Source organism: Anthonomus grandis, chromosome 6, assembly GCF_022605725.1.
Source record: "Anthonomus grandis grandis chromosome 6, icAntGran1.3, whole genome shotgun sequence".
NCBI lineage: Eukaryota > Metazoa > Arthropoda > Insecta > Coleoptera > Curculionidae > Anthonomus > Anthonomus grandis.
Window position 1 is genome coordinate 30759879 of NC_065551.1, and position 24779 is coordinate 30784657.

Genomic DNA, 24779 nt, shown 5'->3' on the forward strand with positions numbered 1-24779 from the left:
ACAAAATATTACAAAACCCTCGGTTGCTTAACCTAACCCAACATCCTACTAGCGCGTGGTTTTCCACCTTACTCAACCCAATAATCAATCGGCCCAATTCTGATGGGAAATAATATGATAATTCTAATATAAAAGCAATCTTAAGACTCATTAAATAATAATCCTGTAATGTTGAACTTCTTTTCACAAAATAACTGTAAAAGCCCCAAAATAAAGCGCATCAGTAAAGATAAGTGATTTTTCGAAATCGAATGATGCTTCTTGTTAATATGAATTCATTGAATCACAAACCTCCCTTTTCTTTTTATGTCAGCTCTAGCAACTCTCATACATACTATAAACATACTTCAAAATCAAGTTGAAACTCTTATAAATAACTTTTTAATTGGACACTGGTCAATGTGATCACCATTCATATTCTTAAACTTTAAAAATGCATATTTAGTGTCTATTAGCACCTAAAAAAAAAAACGAAACTTCAAACTGAACTAAATTTCCACATCCTACTATAGCGATCAAATAAATTAGTTACCATTGTCTGCACAGCAAGATTTTAATTGAAAAACCAATTTGCTTGGCTAAAATATCGAATCTAAACTATTACAGCACAATATAAGTGAAATCTCGGATATCCGGAGCCCATGAATTATTATCAAGAAATATAAAATTAATACACACCAAATTTGCTTGGGAACACTGCAACTTAAGCGAGTGTATTTATATGAAATTTAGTACCCCTGTTCGCTGAATTCACTGGGTTTTCTTTTATGTCACGCCGATGTCTCGTTTTCGCCCCAGCCCTCCGAGTCAGCCTCGCTGTCACTGCCAGAGTCCGAACTGAACTCGACCGCCACTCGTCTGGCGAGTATGCTCGCCACGTCGTGGAGCCCGTTCACTCCTCGGTCGTTTTCTTGTCGTTGCTCGTTTTTCTCAACCTTTCGTAAGGTGATGCCGTCTCTTATGGCCTGTAAATAATGAGTTAAATGTAAATCACTAAAGAAAATAAAACTTTCATTTATATTTTGTAGGTTTTCCGTTCTTTTCAATTTCAATATTCAAAATAAAGCATAGTAGAAAAGAAAGTAAATAGTAGTCTTATTGTAAGTCTTAAGTTAATTATTGTATTTAAGATTAAATGAGCTTAGATTAAATATATTATGAAAGAGATCGTTAAAAGATTTATGTTCATATTTCTTCTAAATTGATATTTACTATAATAGTGACGTAATACCCAACTAAATAAGTAACTCATTACGAATAACAGCAATACAAATGTTACTTCAATGTTAAAAAAATTTAATATATTTTAAATATGATGTAAAAAATTAGGTTTGCAAATGGTTAAAAAATATTTTTTTTTTCCTATAAGGAGGTTGTCATTGATAACACCCAATTTGAGTTTGGTAGAAGAGAACCGACTTTATTAGTCCTTGTTGCGGAGTTTTGAGTTAAGTTATTACCACAGCATAAAGAAACCAGCAGTCGCACTCCGCTCGAAAATGTAAGCGAACAAATAGCATCCTTAGCCATGCCGCAGCCATGTTCTCCGGATGCCGAGCTCACTGTTTATCGAACTGTTTTCATAGGTGTATCGCCTAGTTCAGCGCCGTACTTAGTGACTATTTTGATAGCGTTTTTACAAAGCGTAGCGTTTTTTATAAAAACTTTTGTGTGTTTGTTTTGTGATTTTGATTAAAATGGCTACAGAATCGCGGGGAATGAGTCGTTGTGCGGCTGTTTTATGTAAGAACAATTCAAATAATTGTGATTTGAGTTTTTTTAGTTTAAACAAAAATTCGCAGATGTTAGAATTGTTGCCAAATATTTGTCTTAATTTATTGGCCTAAAAGTTTCTATTTGTTTTGAAATATTATTTTATTTGTATAATTAGTTTAAATCCTTAAACTACTATGTAGTCAGATGTTAATCTAAAAGCGTTACTATACAGGGTGTTAATTAAGTATGTACCATAAATAATTTAACAGGCGATTGTTTGAGTAATTTTAAGACAAAAAGTTCATATGAATATAGGTCCGCAAGTTCTCTGGCGGTGTTATTTATAACATTAAGGAGCTAATTTACCCCTAACATGATTAAATTTATTAGGTTCAGTGTAATCTCGAACGGGACCTGAAGAAATATTTGTGGCAAAAAAATTGGGGCACCTGAATTTTGTGCCATTTTTAATATCTTATTTGATTTACTCAAATACAACTTTTTCGTATCTTGCTTATTTTTCGAGAAAAAAAAAGTCCACTTAATTGCATATCCCTGGATCACACAAGGAATTTGGGGAAAAGTTTCTTTTGGAATTTATTATTAAGTAAGCAAGTTACGAAAAAAATTCAAGAGACAAAAAACTTTTATTTGTATAATCCACAGAACATAATAAAAATTGCACAAAAGTCAGTGGCGTATATTTTAGTTGTTGTTAAATTTTAACACCCTGTATATTGAGAACGAAGAATTTCTGGACATATGTTTGTATGAACTTTTTGTTTTAAAATTACTCAAAGAATGGTCTCTTAAATTTATGGTACATACCTAATAACCTGCACGTATTCTTCTATAATGTCGTTGTTAGATGTAGAAATGCGATGTTTATTTTTGTTTAAATATTTTGTTAATGTATGAACTTTATTAATATTAAAAAATAAATATTTGTACTATGTAGGTATTTTTATTTTACAAAATAATAATATCTAAAAAAATGTTTCTAGTCCGGCTCTAGCCAAGGCAAAAGCCGAGTGGACCGTAGCGAGTGTCAGCGGCATCCCTACTATAAGCAAATATGCCGCGCCTGCGTTAGTACACATGCACCGAACTCGCTTATTCAAGCCAATGTATTTTTATTGAATTGCGACTGCTGGTTTCTTTATGCTGTGATATTACTGTAAAACTCATTCTTCGCAAAAACTGAAAAGTAGAATTACAAACTTTTTAAAGTTAAAACTATCAAATGTCACTTATTTCAAATAATATGTACGATAAAATTTTAATAAATGAGCAATTTTTTCACTTCCATTTTTGTAATTCTTCCTTAATCGACCTGAATTATTGCTCGTCACATATTATGTAAATACTACTAGAGTCAATCCTCTTGTTTGAAAGATAAAAGCCCAGATTTAATAGTGAAAACCTCCGTACTAGAATTATGATTTTTTAACGACCTGCAAGCGTCATTTATTAGATAAAATTTAAATTATCTCCAAAAACTAGTAGTTAAAGATTTAAGACATACATAAAATGTCCTAGATTGTTATGCAGAATTTAAAAATATAATATTATAAAGAGAATATCATTTAAAGTCACAAAGTTCGCATGTACTTTTGGTATAACCGAAAACGCCAAAACTATCAAAATATTTTAGTTGTGTTCCCCAACAATATCAATCATTTTCAGTTTCGTGTTTGTGACCCAATATATTCAATATTGCGGAGGGTTGTTGGGTGGGGTCAGAAATAAAACAGAAACCTGTTTACTTCAATGTCGACGTTTCGACTTATATCATCCTCAGGACTTAATTAATAGTAGGAAGTTCAACATCACGACAATCGTAAATGAGTGGTGTGTTCACATCTCTTCTGCGAGTACTTTCACATTTCCTCGTTGTTAAACGGTTCAAAAATTCCCACTTACCTTCAACAAATCATTTCTAGGATCGGCCAAAGGCGGCGCCAGTTTGCCCAACACTCGATCCTTAACTGGTGTCAATTTGGGCGGACTGGTGAGCGCCCTAATTAAATCGCCATTCATGATGGGCGCGCCGGGGGGCGCATGAACGCTGTTCATGGGCATCGGGGGCGGTGGAGGCGGCGGCGGTACCACGACCGCCGGCGGAGGCGGTGATACGGGGTTCGTTTGTTTCGGCGGCGAAACCTGCTTCATTTGTTCGTGCGGTACCGGCGGCGGAGGCGGCAGTTCTTGTAAGTGGTTCAGTGGTGGCGACATGTGCGATAAATCGGGGGAGGTGATCGATGAGGAACGGTGCGGACTTTCCGACATACGATGCTGAAACGGCAAAATTATTGTGATATACGCTTATACGGAGAGACAGGAGGTTTGTTCTCACAGCAGTAAGAAACAAGTTTTCGACAAATACACATGCGCAATAGAGTAAAATGCGTTCGCACAGGCACTTCTGATCGGTTTCAAATCAAAAGTTTGATGTTCTTACACAAATTTCTGATCGTCATCTCATAGTCAGACTTGTTTTCGGATTTATTTCAAGCAAAGTGTCAGAGAATTCGTGTAGCCAGTCAACGCCGATCTTCGGAATATGAACATAACCTCTAAATTGTTGTTTCTATTTTGTCGTTTTGTATAGTCCTTGATATTCGTTTTGAAAATTGTATTTTATATTTTTGGATTAGTGTAAACATAAACATTAAGGAAACAAGTGCTTTTGAATCGTCGGAAGAATCTGATCAGAATTATGTTGATTCCGACACAAACTTTTAAAGAAGATTTAATTGAAGAACGGATAAAGCCCAAAAGTCAAAACTATTTTCATGAAACTGTCTCCCAATTTAATAGAATAGAATTTCTCGAGCATTTTAGAGTAAGTCTTGAAGTAGCAAATAATCACACAATCTTAAACTCTATTAATATATACAGCTATTTCAAGGTTGTAGTATAATTTTTGTTTTGTTTATGTTTTATTTATTTTCCCATTTCCTACTGGGATAAAAAAGTGAGGTTATTTTTCTTCTCCACTTAACCCGTATTTGATGTTCGCACAGACGGTTTCAAATCGATCAGAAGTAGTAATATTTTACACATGCGCATCAAGAATGGTTTGGAAACAGTTTCAAACTTGTAAGAAATTTGCAGTGAGAACAAACCTACAGATGGTGTTGTCATAGACGGAGGAGTTCGAATTTATGTTAGAACGGATTTGAAGTAACAATTTCTTGTAAAGACTAACGAGTTAGAGGATAAATGTTAAGTATGCATGTTATAGCAATGTAACTGGATGTACTTATAGACCACCAAATAGTAATTGTATTACTTTTTTAAATATGTTTGAAGAAATGTTATTTAATATAGTTCCTAACTTTGAAATTATAATTTGTCCTGGGGATTTTAAAATAGATTAGTTAAGGCCCATTAATAATACTACTAAACAATTTTTGGACACCCTTGACCCCACAGGATTACAACAAGATATTAATGATCCAACTAGAATAACGTCCAGTACCTTCACTCTTATAAATTTTATTAAGTAATAAGTTCAGAGGTAGTTTTCTCGGAACACGGTGGCGGATGTTTCCGATCATAAAGCGTTTTATGTGAGGGTTGTGTGTAAGCAGATGTAAAAATATAGAAATTTTAAAAGGATCTCCCAAGTAAATCTGTAGGATGACCTAAGATCTGTACCGTGGAATATTTTTCATTTGAATATAATAGAAGAAAAAACATATTTATTCGTGCACCGGAAATGAGATGTATTTTTAGTAAGCCTTATGATTCATGATTCGGTAAAATAAATTGCTTAAACTAGAAAATGTAACTTATGAAAAATTAAAAAGGTATAAAACAGATAAAAAGAGCAAAGTGGCAACCTTACAAGGAAATAAGGAATTTTGTAAATAGGTCTATGTTGAGAGAGAAAAAGGCTTTGTTAGGATCCCCGAAAATTAACTCTAGGTCTATGTGGAGCGTTCTGAAAAAATTGAATATTACGAAGAGAAATAACAGACCTCAATTACCTAATGATGTTTGCAATCCAAATATAGTAAATCACCATTTTATAACGTTTTTAAGTTTTTATGACAAAGGGGCAAAAAATTTAAATACACATAAATTATATAGTCATGTGTTGCCAAATTTCTTAAAACTTTTACTTATTGAATGACGTTTTTTCCAATCAATAGAAGCTGTGGATACTGCTCGAATTTTCTAAAGGTTTGACACTTTAAATCACGAGGAACTCTTACATATTATGGCTTGCGCAGGTTTTAGTAATTCAGCAATTCAGTTTTTTTTTTAATTATTTGAACAGGCTGTAATTCTGGATGGTATAAGGTCGGAGTAATATTGATGTGAAAGTCAGTATTAAGTCCAATTTTATATTCTCTTTATAAATTTTTATTGCCAAATTACTTAAAAGAGGCAAAATCCAACAATACGCAGATGATACCCAGCTATACTCGTAATTGTCTTTTTTGCCACCACAAGTAGAAAATAATAGACCAATTTTCTAAAAAACTGCCTTCGACTTAACGCAATGAAAACTGTGGCGATGTTATTTTACCTTTTGACAGACTTGAATCTTAGTATGAATGGAACACAACTCGAGTTTAGTGATGAAGTAAAAAGTTTCGGATTGATCCTTGATTACAAACTGAGATTAGAAAAGCAAACTTCAGTGTCAATAAGGAGGGCCATGTATAAATCGAAGTTACTGTATAATTAGAAAAACATTTTAAGTACTCACTTTTAAAAACTAATTTGTGATTCTTTGGTATTATCGGTGTTTAATTATTTGTGTAGTATATGGCCCTTGTATTACGGCTGCAACCGCATAGAGAATTTAAATAGTACAAAACTGTTGTTAAAGCTTTATTTTTGGCATAAGACAGCGTAATTCAGTAAGTCATAAAGCTTAAATCAACTGGTTAAATATGACCGGCTGAAAGAAATTAAATTGGGCGTGTTTATATAATAAAATAATAAAGGACCATCTTCCATTTATCCTTATCGGAAGATTCAGTTTCGAACAGATGTTCATGACTTAAATATATGTACGTTTTAAGGATACTTTGACTCCACTTGTACATAGATCAGCTATGGATCCGTTACATATCAAATCAGCAAAGTCTATAATGCTTTTCCCCTATTTCTGAAATCTCTCTCTCTCTCTCCCTTCTTTTCCACGGGCTTATTATCGATTCTTGATAGGTGACAGATTTCAGAATTAGTTCTGGAGCATGGTTCTGTAAATGTTTTGTTGTTACAAGCACATGAAACAAGATACCATTAACGTAGAGTAACATTATTTATGGCTATAATTTTATTTTATTTTTCATTTTATAGACATCTTATTTTATATAGTATTTTGTTTTTGATTTTATATGTCAATACATATGTTAGTATTCTATTTATGTTTTTATATTTCGATTAAATTCTTAACATTTATTGGTTGCTTTTAGTTATCCAAAGATAAAAAATTGTACATCAGTCAATTTTTTTACGTTCATTTTTATGTGGTGTGTTTTTCTGTGTACTTTTTGACAAAGCAGCTCTGAAGATGGTCTAACAGGCCCAAAGCGCTTAGCGGATTATAATAATTAAAAATTACACAGACGTACAAAACGTCGTCTTAATTATTTTGCATGTTCAAAAAAAAAATATATTACTATTATTATTAATATACAAAAAATTGTTGAGATGAAATTACCCGAGTTCGTATACTGGTTACATGAAAGAGTTTTAAACTTTCTTACCTGCATCATGTGAGGAGGAATTCCGTTCGGAGGAGGCGAGGTGGCCTCGGGAGGTGGAGGCGGGGGCGGCAGCTGCTCCCTTCCCGCGGGAATCCCCCGCACCCTCGTGGGCGTCGAGGTCGGCGTCCCCTGATTCGAAGGAGGCGCTGGCGGTGGTTGACTAGGACGCGATTTTGATCGCGTCGGTGTGCCAGATAACGATTCAGAACTAAAACGAAATAATAATGATTACGTAAAGTGTTGTTCTTGGCGTAAACTCCTAACTGTACTAGGAGACTGAATTCCAAATCAATACTTATTTATATCTATTTTAGTATTATCTATTTTATAAGGAAGTTATAACTTGAAAAAATACCAAACTTGTAGGTTAACAGTAACCTATCATATAATCATACATAGATACATAGACAGATCAACTTATAACTCAAGTCAAGTTAGATTTATATTGTTCCCAGGTCTACGCAGATTTCTAGTATTTGAGCTTCATTCGAATCAAAAAACAGTACCATTAACAAAAACAAGAACGCCTAAAACCAACATGTTTTTCGTCGTCAGAGTCTAGGTGTTTTCCAGTTTTTTCATGAGTTTTTTTTCATACTATTCACACTTCTTGTTCGTGAATTTTTGGCCGAAAACAATACTGCCACGATGCCCCAGCCCCCATATTTGACAAACATGGCTCCGTGTGACTTTTTTCCTCTTTCCAAGAATAAAGAGAACCTTAAAGGGCCGTCTTTTTACAAGCGTAGATGACATTAATTTGCGCATTGCTGAAAAGGGCTGAAGGCTATCGCAAAGATCGAGTTTGCGAAGTGTTTCGAGGATTAGAAGAAGCGCTAGCACAAGTGCGTTATATCTAATGGGGACTATTTTGAAGGCAACAATATTAATGAACACGAAAAAATAAATATATTTTTTTTTAAGTAAAAATGTTCGTTATTTAATAAGTTTTTTAGAACTTTAATTTGTTCTACTTTCTTCATTTTCTTTCTTTAATTTGTTCTTCTTTTCCTTTGTTTGAAGGTTACAAAATACAGATTTTGGTTGGGAAAGTTTATAATTTGGTTGGAGCAAATATTAGAAGTAAAATCGTTTAACTTCTAATATTTCAATCTACATTATCAAATTACACGAAGCTCACATTAAAAATTTAAAAAAAAAAAACAGGTAAATAATCTTTCTTTATCCGCAATGTTTCTGGAAACTTCGTAATTGTTCATTTTCCTGTCTAAATTAATTAGGCCTTTTATTTTTATTGTTGATTAATTTTTGAGACGCGTGTAATATTTAATAGATGCTAAACTGAGCTGAACAGATTATAAATAGCAAACTTAACTAAACTATTTTGCAGTTATTTTTTTAAAATATAGACCGCTTTAAATTAGCGAACCTACAGGGTGGAAAATGTTCTCAAATATTTTATAACATTTAACCCATGCTTCTATTTTAAATAAATCAGTACACAAACTATTCGATACTGTTAAACATACCTCATGGGTCCTTGGCCGATACCATATATTCCATGTTGGTAAGCATTTTGGTCGTCATAATTATTTATGATTTGAGTATTATTTACGTAAAGAAGCGATGGAGAATTCATGCCGTCTGGCATTTCCTCACGCTGATACGACCGTCTGATTTCGATAGAATTGGGCCTGGGCGGCCGATGATCCTGACCGTAGCCATCTGGTTCGTGCTGATATTGATTCGTTTGCTGAGGCGTTCTAGAAATTCAAATTAAAGGAAAAGTAAACTATGTGATTAATTATAAAATTTATGTTTGTTCAAAGCAATAGAAAATTACAACGAAAATATGGCAAGAGTGGATATGGAAGTGATTTTTTATTGAATCTTTAATGTTCATTTATCATATCTAAAAAATCCTCTACTAAAAATCATATCTGAAATTCATGGCAATACAAATAACGAGCTGGAACGATGAAAGAAAAACAAATATCTTGTGGCTTTTCGCGAAAATGTATTTAAAAAATCCATCCAAAAGAGGAAGGCCAAATCCTGAGGTCCAGTAAAAAAAGGCAGATCGTTCTAAATTTGCGTTTCATCTCTGACTAATGAAAGAATTTGTTTCGCAAAATTTGATTCCAAATCATGTTTGTCATAATTTTTTATAAAAACGGTCTTGTGGTAAAGTTGGGTAGGTTAGAACAAAATGCAGTTTGAATGTTAAAAAAGAATAATTGTCTTTTCTGACTCTTATTTTAAGTTCTTCTCAATTTCAGTTCTTCTCACCATTAAAATGTTTTTGTCGAATTATAATAAATAAATTGTTGTATTATCTAGTTATTTCAGGATTTACAAATGAATAAAATTCATTTAGGACATACAACGCCATTTATTGCCAATTGGGTACAATACAATGTCGGTCGAATTTTAATACTCCTCGGTTTGCTCCTTACTCTTCAATTCAAGTAGCCCCCACATAAAAAGTCTGGGTATACGACTATACAACTTGTCCTATGAACTTGCTTCGCAAAAACTCAATGGTAACGACTGCGGTGTGGCAAGTCCGTGTGACAACATTTTGTTAAAAATATAGTAGTTGATTAGACCATATTTACGCATTTTCGGACAAACAAAGTGCGCTAACATCGCACTTTTTATAACAACGCCATTTCTGGAAACACCTTTTTCGCTGCTTCATCACTGCTGCTGGGACGTTGGTATTAGCTAGAGTTCAGACCCGTATTCAAAGAAATCGTTGGTCAAACTACGTATTGTCTTGTCAGAACGTGTCGAATGTCTCCCGTATTTCATACGATACGCACGCAAAGTTTTCACAATTGAACGGTTGTTTTCAATGTACAGCCAAATAATTACAACGCGCTGTTTCGGTTTTTGATTAAAATGACTTTTCATAATATTGGTCATCTGTCATAATCGGCTAAGAAATGGCGGAGTTATTTAGTGTTGAAATAGATGGCGGAGATCTAGACTGTATATTTATTGTAATAGTAAAAATAAATTATTTTTATCAGTTTGTGTTGTATAATTTGCGTATTTGGCCTTACTATAATTGATGTTATACTATTGGAATAAGTAAATATGTCTTGAATGGCAACCAAAAAATCGTATGAATAAATGTATCCTAATATTCTACTTTTCTCTATTTGAATCTACGTATTCAGAAAAAAAAATAGATTAAACAGCTCAATAGAGTAGAGTTGTAGATTTAAAAAGAAAAATGTAAATTTAATATGATGAGAGTGGTTAACATAATAACGAAATGTCGGAATGTAAATTATTATGAGCACGAAATCGGCTGTCATTTCTTAGCCTAGGGAAACGGGTAAAAAATGACGCCCGATTCTGCAATTATACCAAATTTTCAATGAAATTTAAAACAATGTGATTTTGCCGCGATATTTAAGATTTATTTACAAAAAATACAAATGTTATCAGACGGGAACACGTTACATATATGTAGGATTTACATTACATTACATATGAGGAACTCAAAAATATTTATCAAATCCATCGTTATTTGTGGTAAAAGCAGTTTAAAGATTATTTAATGACAATTTTAGCTTATGAGAAATTAACTTATATAGAGTCTTGAAAACTTCAAATCCTCGTAATTGCCAAAAACTTCTCAGATAATTTTCTCATTATTGTTTTCTGTTTTTGTTAATGCACTACTAACATAAATTTGGGTACTCCATTAATTATAAGTAATAATTACGGAAATCAATTGGCGAAAAGAGTAACATCTGACTAAATTGACTTTTTTAAGAAATCTATATTTACAGCTTCGTATTTTCTTTTTTACGTAATAAGACACAGATGCCAAGGCACAAATTATAACGTGTTTTTCAAATTAAAAATAAAGAAATTAAAATTTAATTACATAAAGTGGCAAATTTTACTGGCAAGTCTAATTGCAAAAAAAAAATATGCGAGCCACTCAAAAATATAGAATCGACAATTATATTGGCACCTTACTTGCAGATAAAAAAAAATTTGCTTGTATGTAGCGGTTAACACCGGTACGGATTGAATCGGTCAAGTAATTCACGGGTTAGTGATAAAATACATAAAATTAAATATTTCATAAAAATCCTACGATGCCCACTGATAGTGAAACTACAGTTAGAATAGAAAAACTACGCACATCGCAAAATAGTTATTGGCATAGCTCTTACTTTACAATGCTCGCACTGCGGTTCAATATAGGGTAAAAATTTTAACGGAAAAGATCTCTATGAAAGTCGCGAAAATTGATTTCAAACGTTGTTGCAATACACAAGATCCTGTGCAAAAAAAAAGAAAACAGCGGCGCGACTATAAGAGGTTAAAAAAATTACAATTAATTTTTAATGGCAGAAAAAAAATTATTTTAAGGAACTCCTTTTTTGTCCAGAAGTTTCTTTTTTAATACTAAAGAATAAAATGTGCAGTTTACTGTTATTCTTTCACTGTTGAATTTCTCTCAAGAAGAATTTTAGAAACACACTTTAGCATAACAAAATTAGCATAGGCGACGTTCATTTGATATACAACCAATAGATCTTAAACTGTCTGTATCACTTTCACTTCTTGGTGACACAAATTTTTATTAATAATTTATTGAAAAACAAGTTCTTTTCACTAATTAAGTAAAATACTAATATTTTTTCATGTAAGCTTAAAATCTGTTTTTAGATTGACATAAAGAGACAATTAAAAATATGATAAATGTTACTCACCTATAAATTGAATTTTGAGGCATGAAGTGTTCTCCATGCTCGGCTGCCCTTTGCTTATGTACTTCCCTGGTATTGTGAGGCTGTCGCACCCTTTTCCTTTGCCTTGCACCTCCCAGAACACCACCCTTGTGCGCCCTAATTATTATAATTTTATGTATATATAATAAATTTAAAATTTTATTAATTACTTTGCATAAGTGGTTAGAAAATGATTCGAATGTTACACGATCTCGTCAGTTTCGGTCTTACCTATTTTTGCCCTTATCGTGAATCACTCTTTCAGTATCATTGAGCATCTCCTGTCTCCACAATTCAAAGAAGTAATTCGGATCAGTATAGAACTTAAGGCCGTCCTTGCCGTCGTCTCTATAACAATTCAGTTTGTCCAATGGGGGCGGCCTATCGCAGGATTTATACGTTTCTAGCATGGCTGTAGGCATTGTGGCTCGAGAAAAAATCTATAAAACATTTTGCTGGTTAGCAAAAACAAAGCTAAAACTAAAGTTATCGTTAAAATGGATAAGAAAACTTTAGAAGCCAACCTATAAAAAATTAGTTCCAGCAAATTCATCGCTATACTTGTCAGTTGCATTAAAGTTGTAACTAGGTAATAATGCTGTATACTATCTAGTGATTAAGCTAAAAGTTTTGGGTTAATTGTTGATTGCGAATTAAAATTCAAAGATGTTATTACTTCATGTTAAAAAAAAGCATATTCTTTAGCATGGATATTATTTTTTACAAAAAATGATGCCTCCACAATGATGGTTTGGTTTCATTTTAACTCTGTTAACTACTAATAATATTAATAATAATTAAATTTTTTTATTTGCAAACTCATCATAACTACATAAAAAAAAATACACATTTATTATTTTATGCAAATAAAAGGCCATCAAATTCAGAATTCTGCCAAGGCAGATTCTGGTCTTTAACATTGTGGCCAAAACTTAAAAAACTAACTAAAAAAAAATTTTGAAACTTGTTTGTAACAGACTAAGTTTAATTATACACACCTACCCAAAAAAAATTTAGAACATTTACATAGTACCTCTCATAAAAAAAAAAAAAACACGCACATAAGTTACCCACACTAAACACAGATTTTTGGTTTTCAAGCATACCCAAACTAACAATATTGACCCTTCAATATTTTACGCAGATAGCTGCTGACTCATCAGACGCACCATCATTCCTTTGCGAAAAGTCTGAACAGACACCAAACCCAACTCAAAATTTATGCCCAAAGAGTTCGTGTGATATGCAAAATTATAGGAAAAGGACCTTTTAAATAATTGAGTCTTATGTCTTTGAATATGAATTGTGTTTCTTCTTAAGCCCAAATGGTGAACATCATTTCTAAAGGTAATCTTAAGGTATAGGTAAGGTGGACTACGGTATTTAAGAATTTTATAAAAAAAAGTAAGTGAATAAGCAACCCTACGATTTTGCATATTTAACCACCCCAGCTCGGAAAGTCTATGTGAAACGCGATTACGTCTGCGTATGCCAAAAGATACAAGAGTTCTGAAACTTTTGCAATCGGCACCTGTTATTATAGTCTAGGCACCAACCGTAAACAACATCGCAATAATTGCATTGTGACAGCACTAAAGAGTCACACAACATTTTTTTAATATCTTCACTTAGATCATGCCTATGCAAGTAAATTAATTTTAAAGCAAAATACCCTTTTTTTAGAACATTAGAAACGTGTTGATAAAATCACTATCTACTATTAAGCCCAAACTTTTGCAATTATCTACAACAGGAATATTAGCATCACCCATCTTAATATTTATAGTGTTGCTGTTTAAAATATGGTTTATTTTTTGCTTATTACCAATAAACATTACAGACGACTTAGAAGGATTTAATTTTAGAAAATGTTTTGAAGAAATATCGCATATGGCTTGTAAGTCTTGATTAATTTTTGCTGCCGCATTTTTAGCATCTTCTGGCAGAAAAGAGTAATACAACTGAGCATTGTCAGCATAAAAATGGTAAAGGCAGTTTTTTAAATAAAAATTAAACCTAAAAGTATAAATAATAAAAAATAAGGGTTCTAAAATACCACCCTGAGGCACGCCATTATCAACTTCCAAGAGCTCAGATACATTTTCCTCTATCTTGACTCACTGCACCCTACCTCTTAAATAAGAATTAATTAAATTAATAGCTTTATCAGAAAAACCTATATAGTGAAATATAGACTTAATTAAAGACCTAAGACTTAAAAATTTTGTGATTAACAAAATCAAAGGCTTTGGTATAGTCCGATAGAACAAGGGCAGAAATCATACCATCATCCCTAGATTTTATGATGTCATCAATAACATCCACCATTGATGAGGCACAACTGAAATTCTGTCTAAACCCAGACTGTTTAGGGGGCAAAATATCATTAACATTTAAAAAATTTCGAATTTGAGAGTCTAAGATTCTTTTAAGAATATGATCTGTTTTTGAATAAAAAGAGTACAAAATTCAAAAAGCACCAAGCTCCTATCTTAAAATTGATATTTACTTTTCTACAAAATTGTTAAATATATAATTGTTAAATAATATAAATCAGTATTGAACTGGTGTACACAGTATAAGTATTTACAACCTAAATCTTTATACAATACCAACAATAATTTTAATCTTTAACAATATCAACTCATAAAGTTCTTTTCGCTTTTCCTGTTAGATGTCATAGTAGTACTATTTTTTTAAAAAGAGAGAACATCTTTTGTATTATGAAGCTCTAGCCTGTTCTAGAGATAAGCTGATGTAAGTTTGTTACTTAATGTAAACGTATTAAGTTTGCTTTTGAATTAAAATATGAATGGTCTTACCTGTTGATCAAAAACGGTGGCGCTCTTAAACGCTTTTCTCATGTGAATATCTTGGAGACTAACTTCTTCTACTGTACTGTCTAACTGGGTAACTTTGACAGCTAACCTGTCAATTCTAGCTTGTAAGGAATTGGACCTATCATGGATTTGTTGGGCATCCCTTGCCAGTTCTCCAAACAAGTCTTCAGCATGCCTGAAAAAGTAGTACTTGAAAACTAAGCAGTAGTTCTCAAAAAGTTGAATTATACTTTATAATGAAATATTGGCCTACCTAGATAACGAAGAGAGTTGCCTGACAGTGTTAGCTAAAGTTCCATTCGTAACTCCCTCGAGTTCCGATGGTAGAGGCAAATCTTCGGGCAGGGTGCCTCTGGTCACATGGACTGGTTCTATAAGCCTCTTCGGTAGTGGCATGTTAGAACGATCTTATCCCTTATCAATTACCGAATTTGTTGCTTCATGAGGCTCACAAATTTCTGGAAAAAATTCAATAATTACTTTACTTAAACATGCATTAGGTCAGAGTGTAGCAACACATTTTTTAAAATAATTCATGTTTTTAAATTATATTGTGTCATTTTCTCAAAACTCTCTATAATAAAACCAACACACAGAATCAAATTAAACGAAAGCTCGATTGTGCAGGTTATAAGTGAAGCGTTACATAAAAGCAATGGTTCAATAATTGCCTTTTATTTTTAAAAACAGTATCAAGAGAATTATACAGGATGTAGGCAACCTGTAATTTTCATTTTAAAAGAAAAAAGCCTTTAAGATTAAATTGCATTTTTTTCGAATAAGAACCAATTGAATTTGAAAATTGCCAACAGTGTTTTAACACTGGTTAAGCAACATCGTCGTCGTGGCACTTTTTATGTTATTATTTTTTAATTTTACATTAATTTCACTCAGTACCTTACTTAAAACTCTGCTTCTTAAACTATATAAAACATTTGTCATGATCATTTTTAAAAAACTATGTAATGATAATAAAATAATAAAAAAAGCAACTTCTGCTATAAAAGTGAAAAATACTCACATTATTTTAAACAGCGTTTTATTCAATTACCCACGAAACTCAATACTAACTTTAAAAGCAACGTTTGTTTTTGATGTTGGCAATACGACCTTGGGTATTATGATAAACTAATTATTTTATCAACAGATAATTTTGTCCATCTTATTTACAGTATGAACAAAATATTGTTTACCTTAAAATTTGTAATCAACAAGATGCCAATGCTATTTAAGGATCTTTTGATAGCTCCACATTATTGAATATGTCTAGTGAACTTGATCAGATGACTTGTCAAACCATAGGAGATATCAAGTTTGGTTAAATATTATTTGATTGAATTTCATCAGTTGTACACTGCAATTAAAGCTTTTCGTTAGACAGTATAGAGTGGAACATTTGCTGCATTTTTGAACAGTGAACAGTAGCTATATTTGAGTTTTCTGATAAATAAAAACTAAAAACCTGTTGGTATGATAAATAAATAAATCCACTATGAACGAATACCTCTCTCTAGTCTTCCCTTGTTTTTTTTCTTGAAAATTTCAGCCCATCCATAAATACATCGGTAAATATCTAATAAAAATCTAATTCAATGGAAGATTAAATATATTTTTTGTGCAGGTATTTTGCAAAAAATGTGTTACTCCAAAACGCTTTATTTTTCTTATCTCTTGAGTGTAAGCTACAAGCCTATAACGTGATTTTAACCGGTAACTTACATATCATATCTAATGTTGACGGTGGGAAAGAAATAACACGGAATCCGACCAGACAGGTGATGACAGTTTGTATTATAGAAATAACGGAAATATACATATTTTAGCCGGTCAGGCGAAAGTCGGCCGTTCACAACTGTTTTAAAATGGAATTATTTTAAATAAGATAGAAATACTCATATGCCCACTGCTAACAATTATTTTTATAAAAAATATAAAATTCTCCAAAGCACAATTATGGTAGAGCTTTTCTACATGCTGGAATTGTGTTAAAAGAAAAACCTTCCTAGATAAAAAATATATTTAAAAATCACTTTTTTTATTACATATCTCTAACAGCACTTGAGTATATTGTTGGTTGTAAATACTCCAGATCCAAATCCAAACCCTTCTATACCTGTTTCAGTGCGTCATAAAAATTCCTAATATAAAGATATTGCTGATATCTTTATATTAGGAATTTTATAATTATAATTAAACACTTTGTAAAATGTTTACACTTGAAACAATGTAGCATTGCAACCAGAATTTTTATGTATAGGTCAAGATACAAGTGAGGGATTTTTTATGCTAAATTATTAAAAATTTTAGACGTTCAAAAACTGATTTCAATATAAAACGTGTGACAATAGGAAAAGAATAACATTAATTTAATGTATATCAAACGATATAAAATTTAATAAATACTTTGTACAAAAAATAGTATTCAAAGCTAAACTTTTGATGCAAAAACTCTAAGATAGAAGCAGTCATATTTAACCATCATTGAATGTTGGGGAATAGAATTCTAAAATACATTTGTATAAAAATAAAGTGAATGGTATTTGAAACACACAGGGCCTAAAATTTTACCATTTAGGGTTAGGTAAATGATCTCAATTAATCTGTAAAAATATGCAAAAAGATCAATTTTTAAACTATGATATTATGGTAAAATTTAATGAAGTAAAAACTTATTTCCACCTCTTACTAGAATTTATATGATTAATCAAGTATGAGACACGAAGGCTATAATTAGAGATTATAAAAAACATAAGCAAATCCTATTTTGGAATAGCAAGGATAACGTAAACTGTAGAACTATACCTTATTTTATTAACCAAATCAGGATGTGCACTAATTATTCTAAACAAAATCTATTCATAGACAATAAAACACAAAACAATTCTAATTATCACACAAGTAATCCAATACAACAAATGAGGAAAACCACTTAAAATGCCAAAGTTACAATACATCACCCACAGACTTTAACACAACTTAAGAATCCTAATAAATCAATCAACGAACTGTGAGTCACATTTCACCACTATCGCTTTTAAAACCAAAAGGCTAATACACTTCTCTCCACTCTTTAAAGTACACATTATTCACTAAACAATGTTTCAAGAGGAAGCAAGGTAGGATTACTAGTCGCATTTAAATGTCGTTTGCGGGTCATTTGTATTACTTTACTAAATGAGGTAATAACAGACGTGCCGCATTAAATTTAAATAATGTGTTTATTTATTTTTAACTGGTAGATTTAAATTTTTCAGATGTTATAAAAACTAACCATGAGATTCAAATTAAAGCCTGACATATAAGGGATATTTCGGGATGATTTAATTTTTCTCAGCCAATCTATAAAATGGAATATAAGCAGTTGTTTCTCTATTTAACTTATAAAGTTTTTAGATTTAAAAAAAAAACTCACTTTATTAAATAACTGTACTCTGAACGGCAAAAATCGATCTACTAGTTCTTTTTTTAAATGACTCATATCCTGATGTGTGATAATAAGGATATAAAAGGCTCATCGCGTTTGTGTGTAATTTCATACTTCGTCGCCGCATGCTCTACTTGTTCCATAAATTATAATGTAAAGCCAGATGGTTAATGTCTTACTGTAAAAACTTCGCTTGTTTATTTTATTAGAATCTATGAGATTGAAACAGTTGAGATTGAAGTTATTTTATGAAGTGTAACATGTTTATGATTTGGCTTAATGAATGGCAATTTGGGATAAAATTGGGTTATGATATGTTCCTTAAAAGTGTTAATAAGTGCCAACATTTAGAAAATACAATCCATTTACAAAAACACTATAATACATATGCATACCTTAATTCCATGTTGTGATGTGTTTTTTATTAAAACTACTGAAAAAAATCATAGTAGGATTTTAGGAAATTGCTTTATATATGCATATAGAAAACCAATCATAGAGTGGGCTTTCAGAATAATATTATTAGTGGCACCATTAACATTTTTTAGACATAAAATAATGCATACACCTTCACATCTTATGCAAACATTCAACTTTACTATTGTTGAAATGTTAATTTAATTGTTTAGATAATTATAATTAGTTGAATAATTTAAAATTTACAATAAAAAAGTTTTAGTTTTAGGTCAGACTAAGTTAGAGAATAAACAATAAAAGAAAAATGATACAATTTTTTATTATGACCTAAAAATGTTTACACTAACAATGCAAATTGTTTCTCACCTCAAATATTTAGGGATGCAAATAATACACTTTCTTAGAAAAAAAATTAGTATACCATATTATATCATATATTATTTTACTTTCCTATCAATGAAACCACTTTCTGAATGTTCCACAAATTAATTATATAAATTGTTCTTGAAAATATTTATGACTTGGTTTAAGTTATACATTGCAGCCAAAAAATATGCAACCACCATATTATGTTATTTTAAATAATGAAAAATAAGCATATTCCTTTCAATACAATTTGTTGCTGTGCACTCTTAAACATGGACTGCCAGTATCTATGCCAATGAACAGTTTCCTTATACTAGTGACTGACAAGAAACAACAGCCACATGGATTTTTTATACTTACAGATCTTTGCCAGCACCTTACAAGCAAGATTTGATAATGCATTTTTATTTACATTTTCTACACCCAAGTTACCTGACTACAGACCATCCCAGTTGTTTTTGTCTGGATTCCATAGTTCAGGGTAATCTGTCATATACAATCATAGCTTAATCAATAATATTGTTGATTATTTTAGGAGCATTACAAACATAAAAATGATCGGAGTCTCATGTATTTTATTTAAACTATTACATCCAAGTCAAGAACTCCTTTTTCTAATACTCATTTGTTGCATCTTGATTTTTCAGCTCCAAAATCCCAGATAATTGCTTCACAATCTATTGATAGGAACAAATTGACTAATGTCAACAACACAAGGGAATTTAATCTATTTATCTTTCCCTAATGATGATCAATGATATAGTTTTAAACATGTTTCAAGGTAAAACAAGATCTGTCAGTATTACAGTGCAAAATAGTGTTGCAACAAACATTTTCAATCCATTGCCAACAATTTATCTATACTTTTTCCATACTTAATTTGCCATGAATTTTGTCCCCCAGACCTAATATTGTATATTACATAATGACATAATTATTTGTTATGCTACACAATTATATTATATCCTTTAGGATATTTTATATTCAAATATTCTTGAAAGGGCAACTTATTGAGTTTTGCTGTGATTTGTATGAAAACAATCTAATTCATCTTCTAACACAACACTGGCTGTGTCTCAAAATTATTCGTTTTTAGTAATTACTGCTTAAAAGTAAAGTAGGTAAATAGATGAAGTCATGTTCATTATTATTTTATGAACTTAATAGATCTAAATTGGAATATGGTGCGGTATTGTGGGGTCCAAAGCAGGTTACATAATTATGTGCATGCTCTTGAAGAAATTAAAAAAAAGGCTTGTTAAATGTGCCTATTAAAAAATATGTGGTATATCCTGCTTTTCTCATTCTAACTTCTTACAAGGATCAACTGAAAGACAGGTGTATTAACTGTTGACCAATATTGATCAAACAGTAGGATATTTTTGATCTATTAGCTCTTCACAGCTTTTAGGGCAAATATCAATAAATGTACCCAATATGAGATTGACAAGAAGGGATTTTTATATGATGCTGATACTCTCTTAGAGTTAAGTATGTAATTAATAAATTAAAAGATTAGATCTGGATATATTTTGAATGAAAAAGCATCAACTTGCTTGGCACAATAATTATATACTGGAAACTTGATAGCAGATAAATTTTGTGGTATTACTTTTAGTTGATATTATGTATTTAGACAATAGATTAGATTAAGTTAGATTTAGATTCAAACCTCTAACTACATTTAAGGTGTTTGTAAGAGTATAAAATTAAATAAAAAGATAAAAATAAAGAGAGAGAGAGGGAATTTAGGTTTCAGCATCTAAGACCATTTAGCGGCTTTATAAAAATAAAGAGTAATGGACTATAGTGTGACCCTTGAAGTGGCACTCAGAGAGAACTCTGAACTCTTTGTCTTATTCAAGTCAGAGCAGGCCTTCTAATCATCAAATGTTTTTAAAGCTTTGAGAAAGATTATTAAAAATGAGGTTCTCTAATCTTAATATGGTGAGACATTGTGCTATAGAATACAAACAAAAAAATAGATGTGCTACAGCTACTGTCATCTCTAGGTCAGGCAACAAATTTCTTTATTAACTTCAATTATTTTATAAATTTATGATTGTAAAAATCCTTAAAACAGTGCAACTGGCATCAAGGATATATATAACATTCACGGTGTTTAACCTTAACCAAACTAAAATTTAATATAATATATTAGAGATTTACAAATCACAAGCAACAAAAATATACCTACTATCTACTTATTCTAACAAATAATTTAAAAGTTTTTTTAACAATTTTTCAACTGAGTTCATCTGTTTAATAAATTCTTGTTAAGTTATTATGTACTTGATATTATGGCTTGATAAGCTGGATTACATAAACCTACATTATTCCTAATATTATTACCTCAATAGATGTCATGTTGAGTCCTAGTATAATGTTTGTGAATATATATATTTTTTTTATTTGTTCAGCATTAAGACACCCAACTCCCTATATAGCTCCACAGTGTTTGTATGCAATTCAATTTTAAATAACTCCTTGAATATCTTATTTTGCAATACCTGCATTTTATTGAAATCAACCTGATCACATGAATCTCGAAAAAGAAAAAGGGAATTGTAAATATACATCTTGCTCTTAGATTTTAAACTGTCTCAAACCCGGTATATAGCACCTATCATTGGAAAACTTTATAGTTCACATTATGTGTTCCCTCCACGTCAAGTTTTCATCTATAAGTCCCAAATATTTAGTGTGCATTCATTCCCAAATATTAGTGTGTGTGTGATGTCTAGAAAATTTACTTTTTGTTTAGAGACTATAAAATGTGTTTTTAAGATATTAATTTTAAGTTTATTACACAGTAACCATCTGGAATACTTTTCAAGATCTGTATTAACAAAACGCTCCAGACTTTCAAGCTCAATATCACTATACACTTGTGTCATCTGCAAATACAGTTTTTCAGTTGTATGTATGTATAACCCTTGCATGTATGTTCTATGTATTTTAACTGGAAGGGATATTTTCTTCACGAAAAGTGATAAAAGAATTTAGTTTTCAATTTAGAAAAGAAATTCCTTTTGTAATTTTTTATGTAGTTAATTGAATTTCAAACATCTATGTTTTGAAGAACTTATCTTCCTTTGGTTAATACAATTTAGTGGGTGTGCAACCCTTAAAACTAACTTAATGGGATTTTCACGAGTGTGAAATTTAATATTTCTATCATTTAATTCGCAACTAGCATTTCAGAAACAAGATTCTCAATTTAAAAATATATCGTCTCTTGACCTTTCTCTAAAAGCCAGTAGTTATGTGGTTAACTGAAGCCAACACTTGCAAAACATAGTGTTGGGCTTAAATATAATCCTTCCAGGAAAGATATCTCAAATGATATCTATTTCCTATAGTCTTGATAACAAGGCTTTGACTCATAATACTGGTTCCATCAATACACACATTAAAATCAATTTTTATAAAATTATCTAACTTTCACTGCCAAACCCAAAAAGTCAATATTGTATGACTCCTGCTGTGATCACCCTTGGGAATAACATAAAGTTTTAAATTGCAACACCCTAAAAGCAGCCAATTTAATTCTGGCTTATTGACATAAACATTATTACTGCAACCACTTATTTTTGCAATACCCAATGAGTTTTTACAATTTTAAATGTCAAGCTTGTAAAAGGTGAAGAGGCCAACAAACGTTTATAGGGACATCAATGAAGTTTTTGCTTACCTTTTTATGGCATTGCCAGGTTTATATGAAGCGGTTAGTTCACGGTAAATACATTTGATTATTAAGAGTCATTAATTTTCATGGAAATTTTAAGAATTATTGGAAAAATCACAAGAAAATGGCGAAGAAACACCCAACAGTCTCAACACACTGCACAGACACAACAAATTTATTGTTACCACACCTAGAAAACGAAAATTACTAACTAAATGGAAATACACCGCTGTCACGTGTCAATGTCGTTGTACGAATACCAACCAACATGCTTTTTAAATACGAATGAGCATTTACAAGATTTATAAATTGCTAAGGTTGCTTCACGGTTTTATAACGAGAAAAATGCGGTGTGTGACACTGAAGTGACACTAGCTAGAGATGTTGATTTTCGTTACTTTTGATTACTCGTTACTAATCGTTACTCGACTATTAAGTAATCATTTAAAGCATTCGTTACTTTGATTACTATGATTACTGTACTGATTGTGTTACTTTTATTGGTATTTGCATGTAAAATACCGCTATCGGTATCGATTGACAATAATCATGCACAAAAATTAATAATAAATATAAAAAAAATTAAAATTTAATTAAAAATAAAAATGCTGATTTGGTATTTACCTATTAATTAAAATATATTGTTTTAAAAAATATTTATTATTATAAAAAAAAACAACAAAACGTAACATTTCGAAAAATAAAACTTATAAATGTTGGTTATTATGTAAAAAAATGGTCATTTCCACGTTTTCACCTTTTAGCCTGTTTCTCCTTTCTGACAATATCTGTCCTGCGGTGGAAAATGTCCTTTCAGATGGGACTGATGTTGCTACTATGCATAAGTATTTTTTTGCTAATTTACAAAGATGAGGATATATTGCCGTTCTAGCTTTCCACCAGTCTAATGGATTTTCTTTTCTGTTCAAAAGATCCTCAGCTATATAAGAGCGACATTCTAAAATAGCTGCTGTTTTTGCATCAATTTCTTTTCGCGCAGTTTCAATTTTATCAAAATTTGCCCAAATTAAATTTTCCTGTTGTTCCGTTTCGGAATCTGCTTTTTCTGGTAGATGCTCAGTTTCACGTGGTAAATCCCGGCGTTCTGCACCTATCATCCGAGCTACTTCTGTTTCCAAGTGTTCTTTGGCCAAATTAAAATTATCTTCTGATGAAAAAACTTTAAAACGTGCATACATACGTACGGTGGTCTGCGCTTGATGCTGTATAAATAGTATAGAGTATAGGTATTAGGTAGTAATCAAAGTAATCATATGTTTTTGAATTCGGTATTCGTTACTTCGGGTATCAATGAGCAACGAGTACTCCTGTAATGAATAGTTACTTTTTCAACATCTCTAACACCAGCTGTCAATTGTCGTTAAGAAACACCACCGTCATAAATTAATTTCATAAGAAAAGCATTTGTTTCCAACAAGTTAGTTATCCAAGTATAGGAAAGGCTAAAGTATAAAAAAAGGATAGTAGTTTAGCGAATGCAAAAAAAAAATGTTTCAAACCTATCTAATTAATATATTATTATAATGGTATATATAAGATATAGTAGATATACTATATTATAATGGATCATTAAAAATACAACGCCACTGCATTAATAATTTCAGTGATAATAATTTCTTACTTAATCAAACGAACTTACCTGACGTTCGACTCTAATTATATGCTTTTGCAATATATCAATTATATTCTCTTCTAGCTTGCAAGTTCTACTGCTCTTAATATCATAGTGTTTAAATATATTTTCAGGAATAGCACCCATAGAATAATATTGAGGGGGTATTGAGGGGGGGTATGATAGCACTCCAGTATGTAGGTCATATATGCACAACTCCACGTGTGACAGGCAGATGACGG

The 24779-nt window shown here is 31.4% G+C and overlaps 1 protein-coding gene across 2 annotated transcripts; it reads right to left on the bottom strand.

Moving 5' to 3' along the window:
* Nucleotides 1-358: 358 nt before the first annotated feature.
* On the bottom strand, nt 359-23087 carry LOC126737121 (actin-binding protein WASF3-like). Of its 2 annotated transcripts, none has more exons than XM_050441863.1 (9): nt 22911-23087; nt 15263-15467; nt 14992-15184; nt 12401-12609; nt 12152-12286; nt 8939-9172; nt 7449-7656; nt 3640-4011; nt 359-965 (listed from the first exon to the last, which is right to left on the bottom strand). In XM_050441863.1, the coding sequence occupies exons 2-9, from the start codon at nt 15403-15405 to the stop codon at nt 771-773; spliced, it is 1689 nt and encodes a 562-aa protein (XP_050297820.1). In that variant the 5' UTR covers nt 15406-15467; nt 22911-23087; the 3' UTR covers nt 359-770. The 2 variants fall into 2 exon arrangements, with proteins under 2 accessions (XP_050297820.1, XP_050297821.1); XM_050441864.1 differs by lacking the exon at nt 22911-23087 and adding an exon at nt 16031-16102.
* Between the last annotated feature and the right edge of the window lie 1692 nt (nt 23088-24779).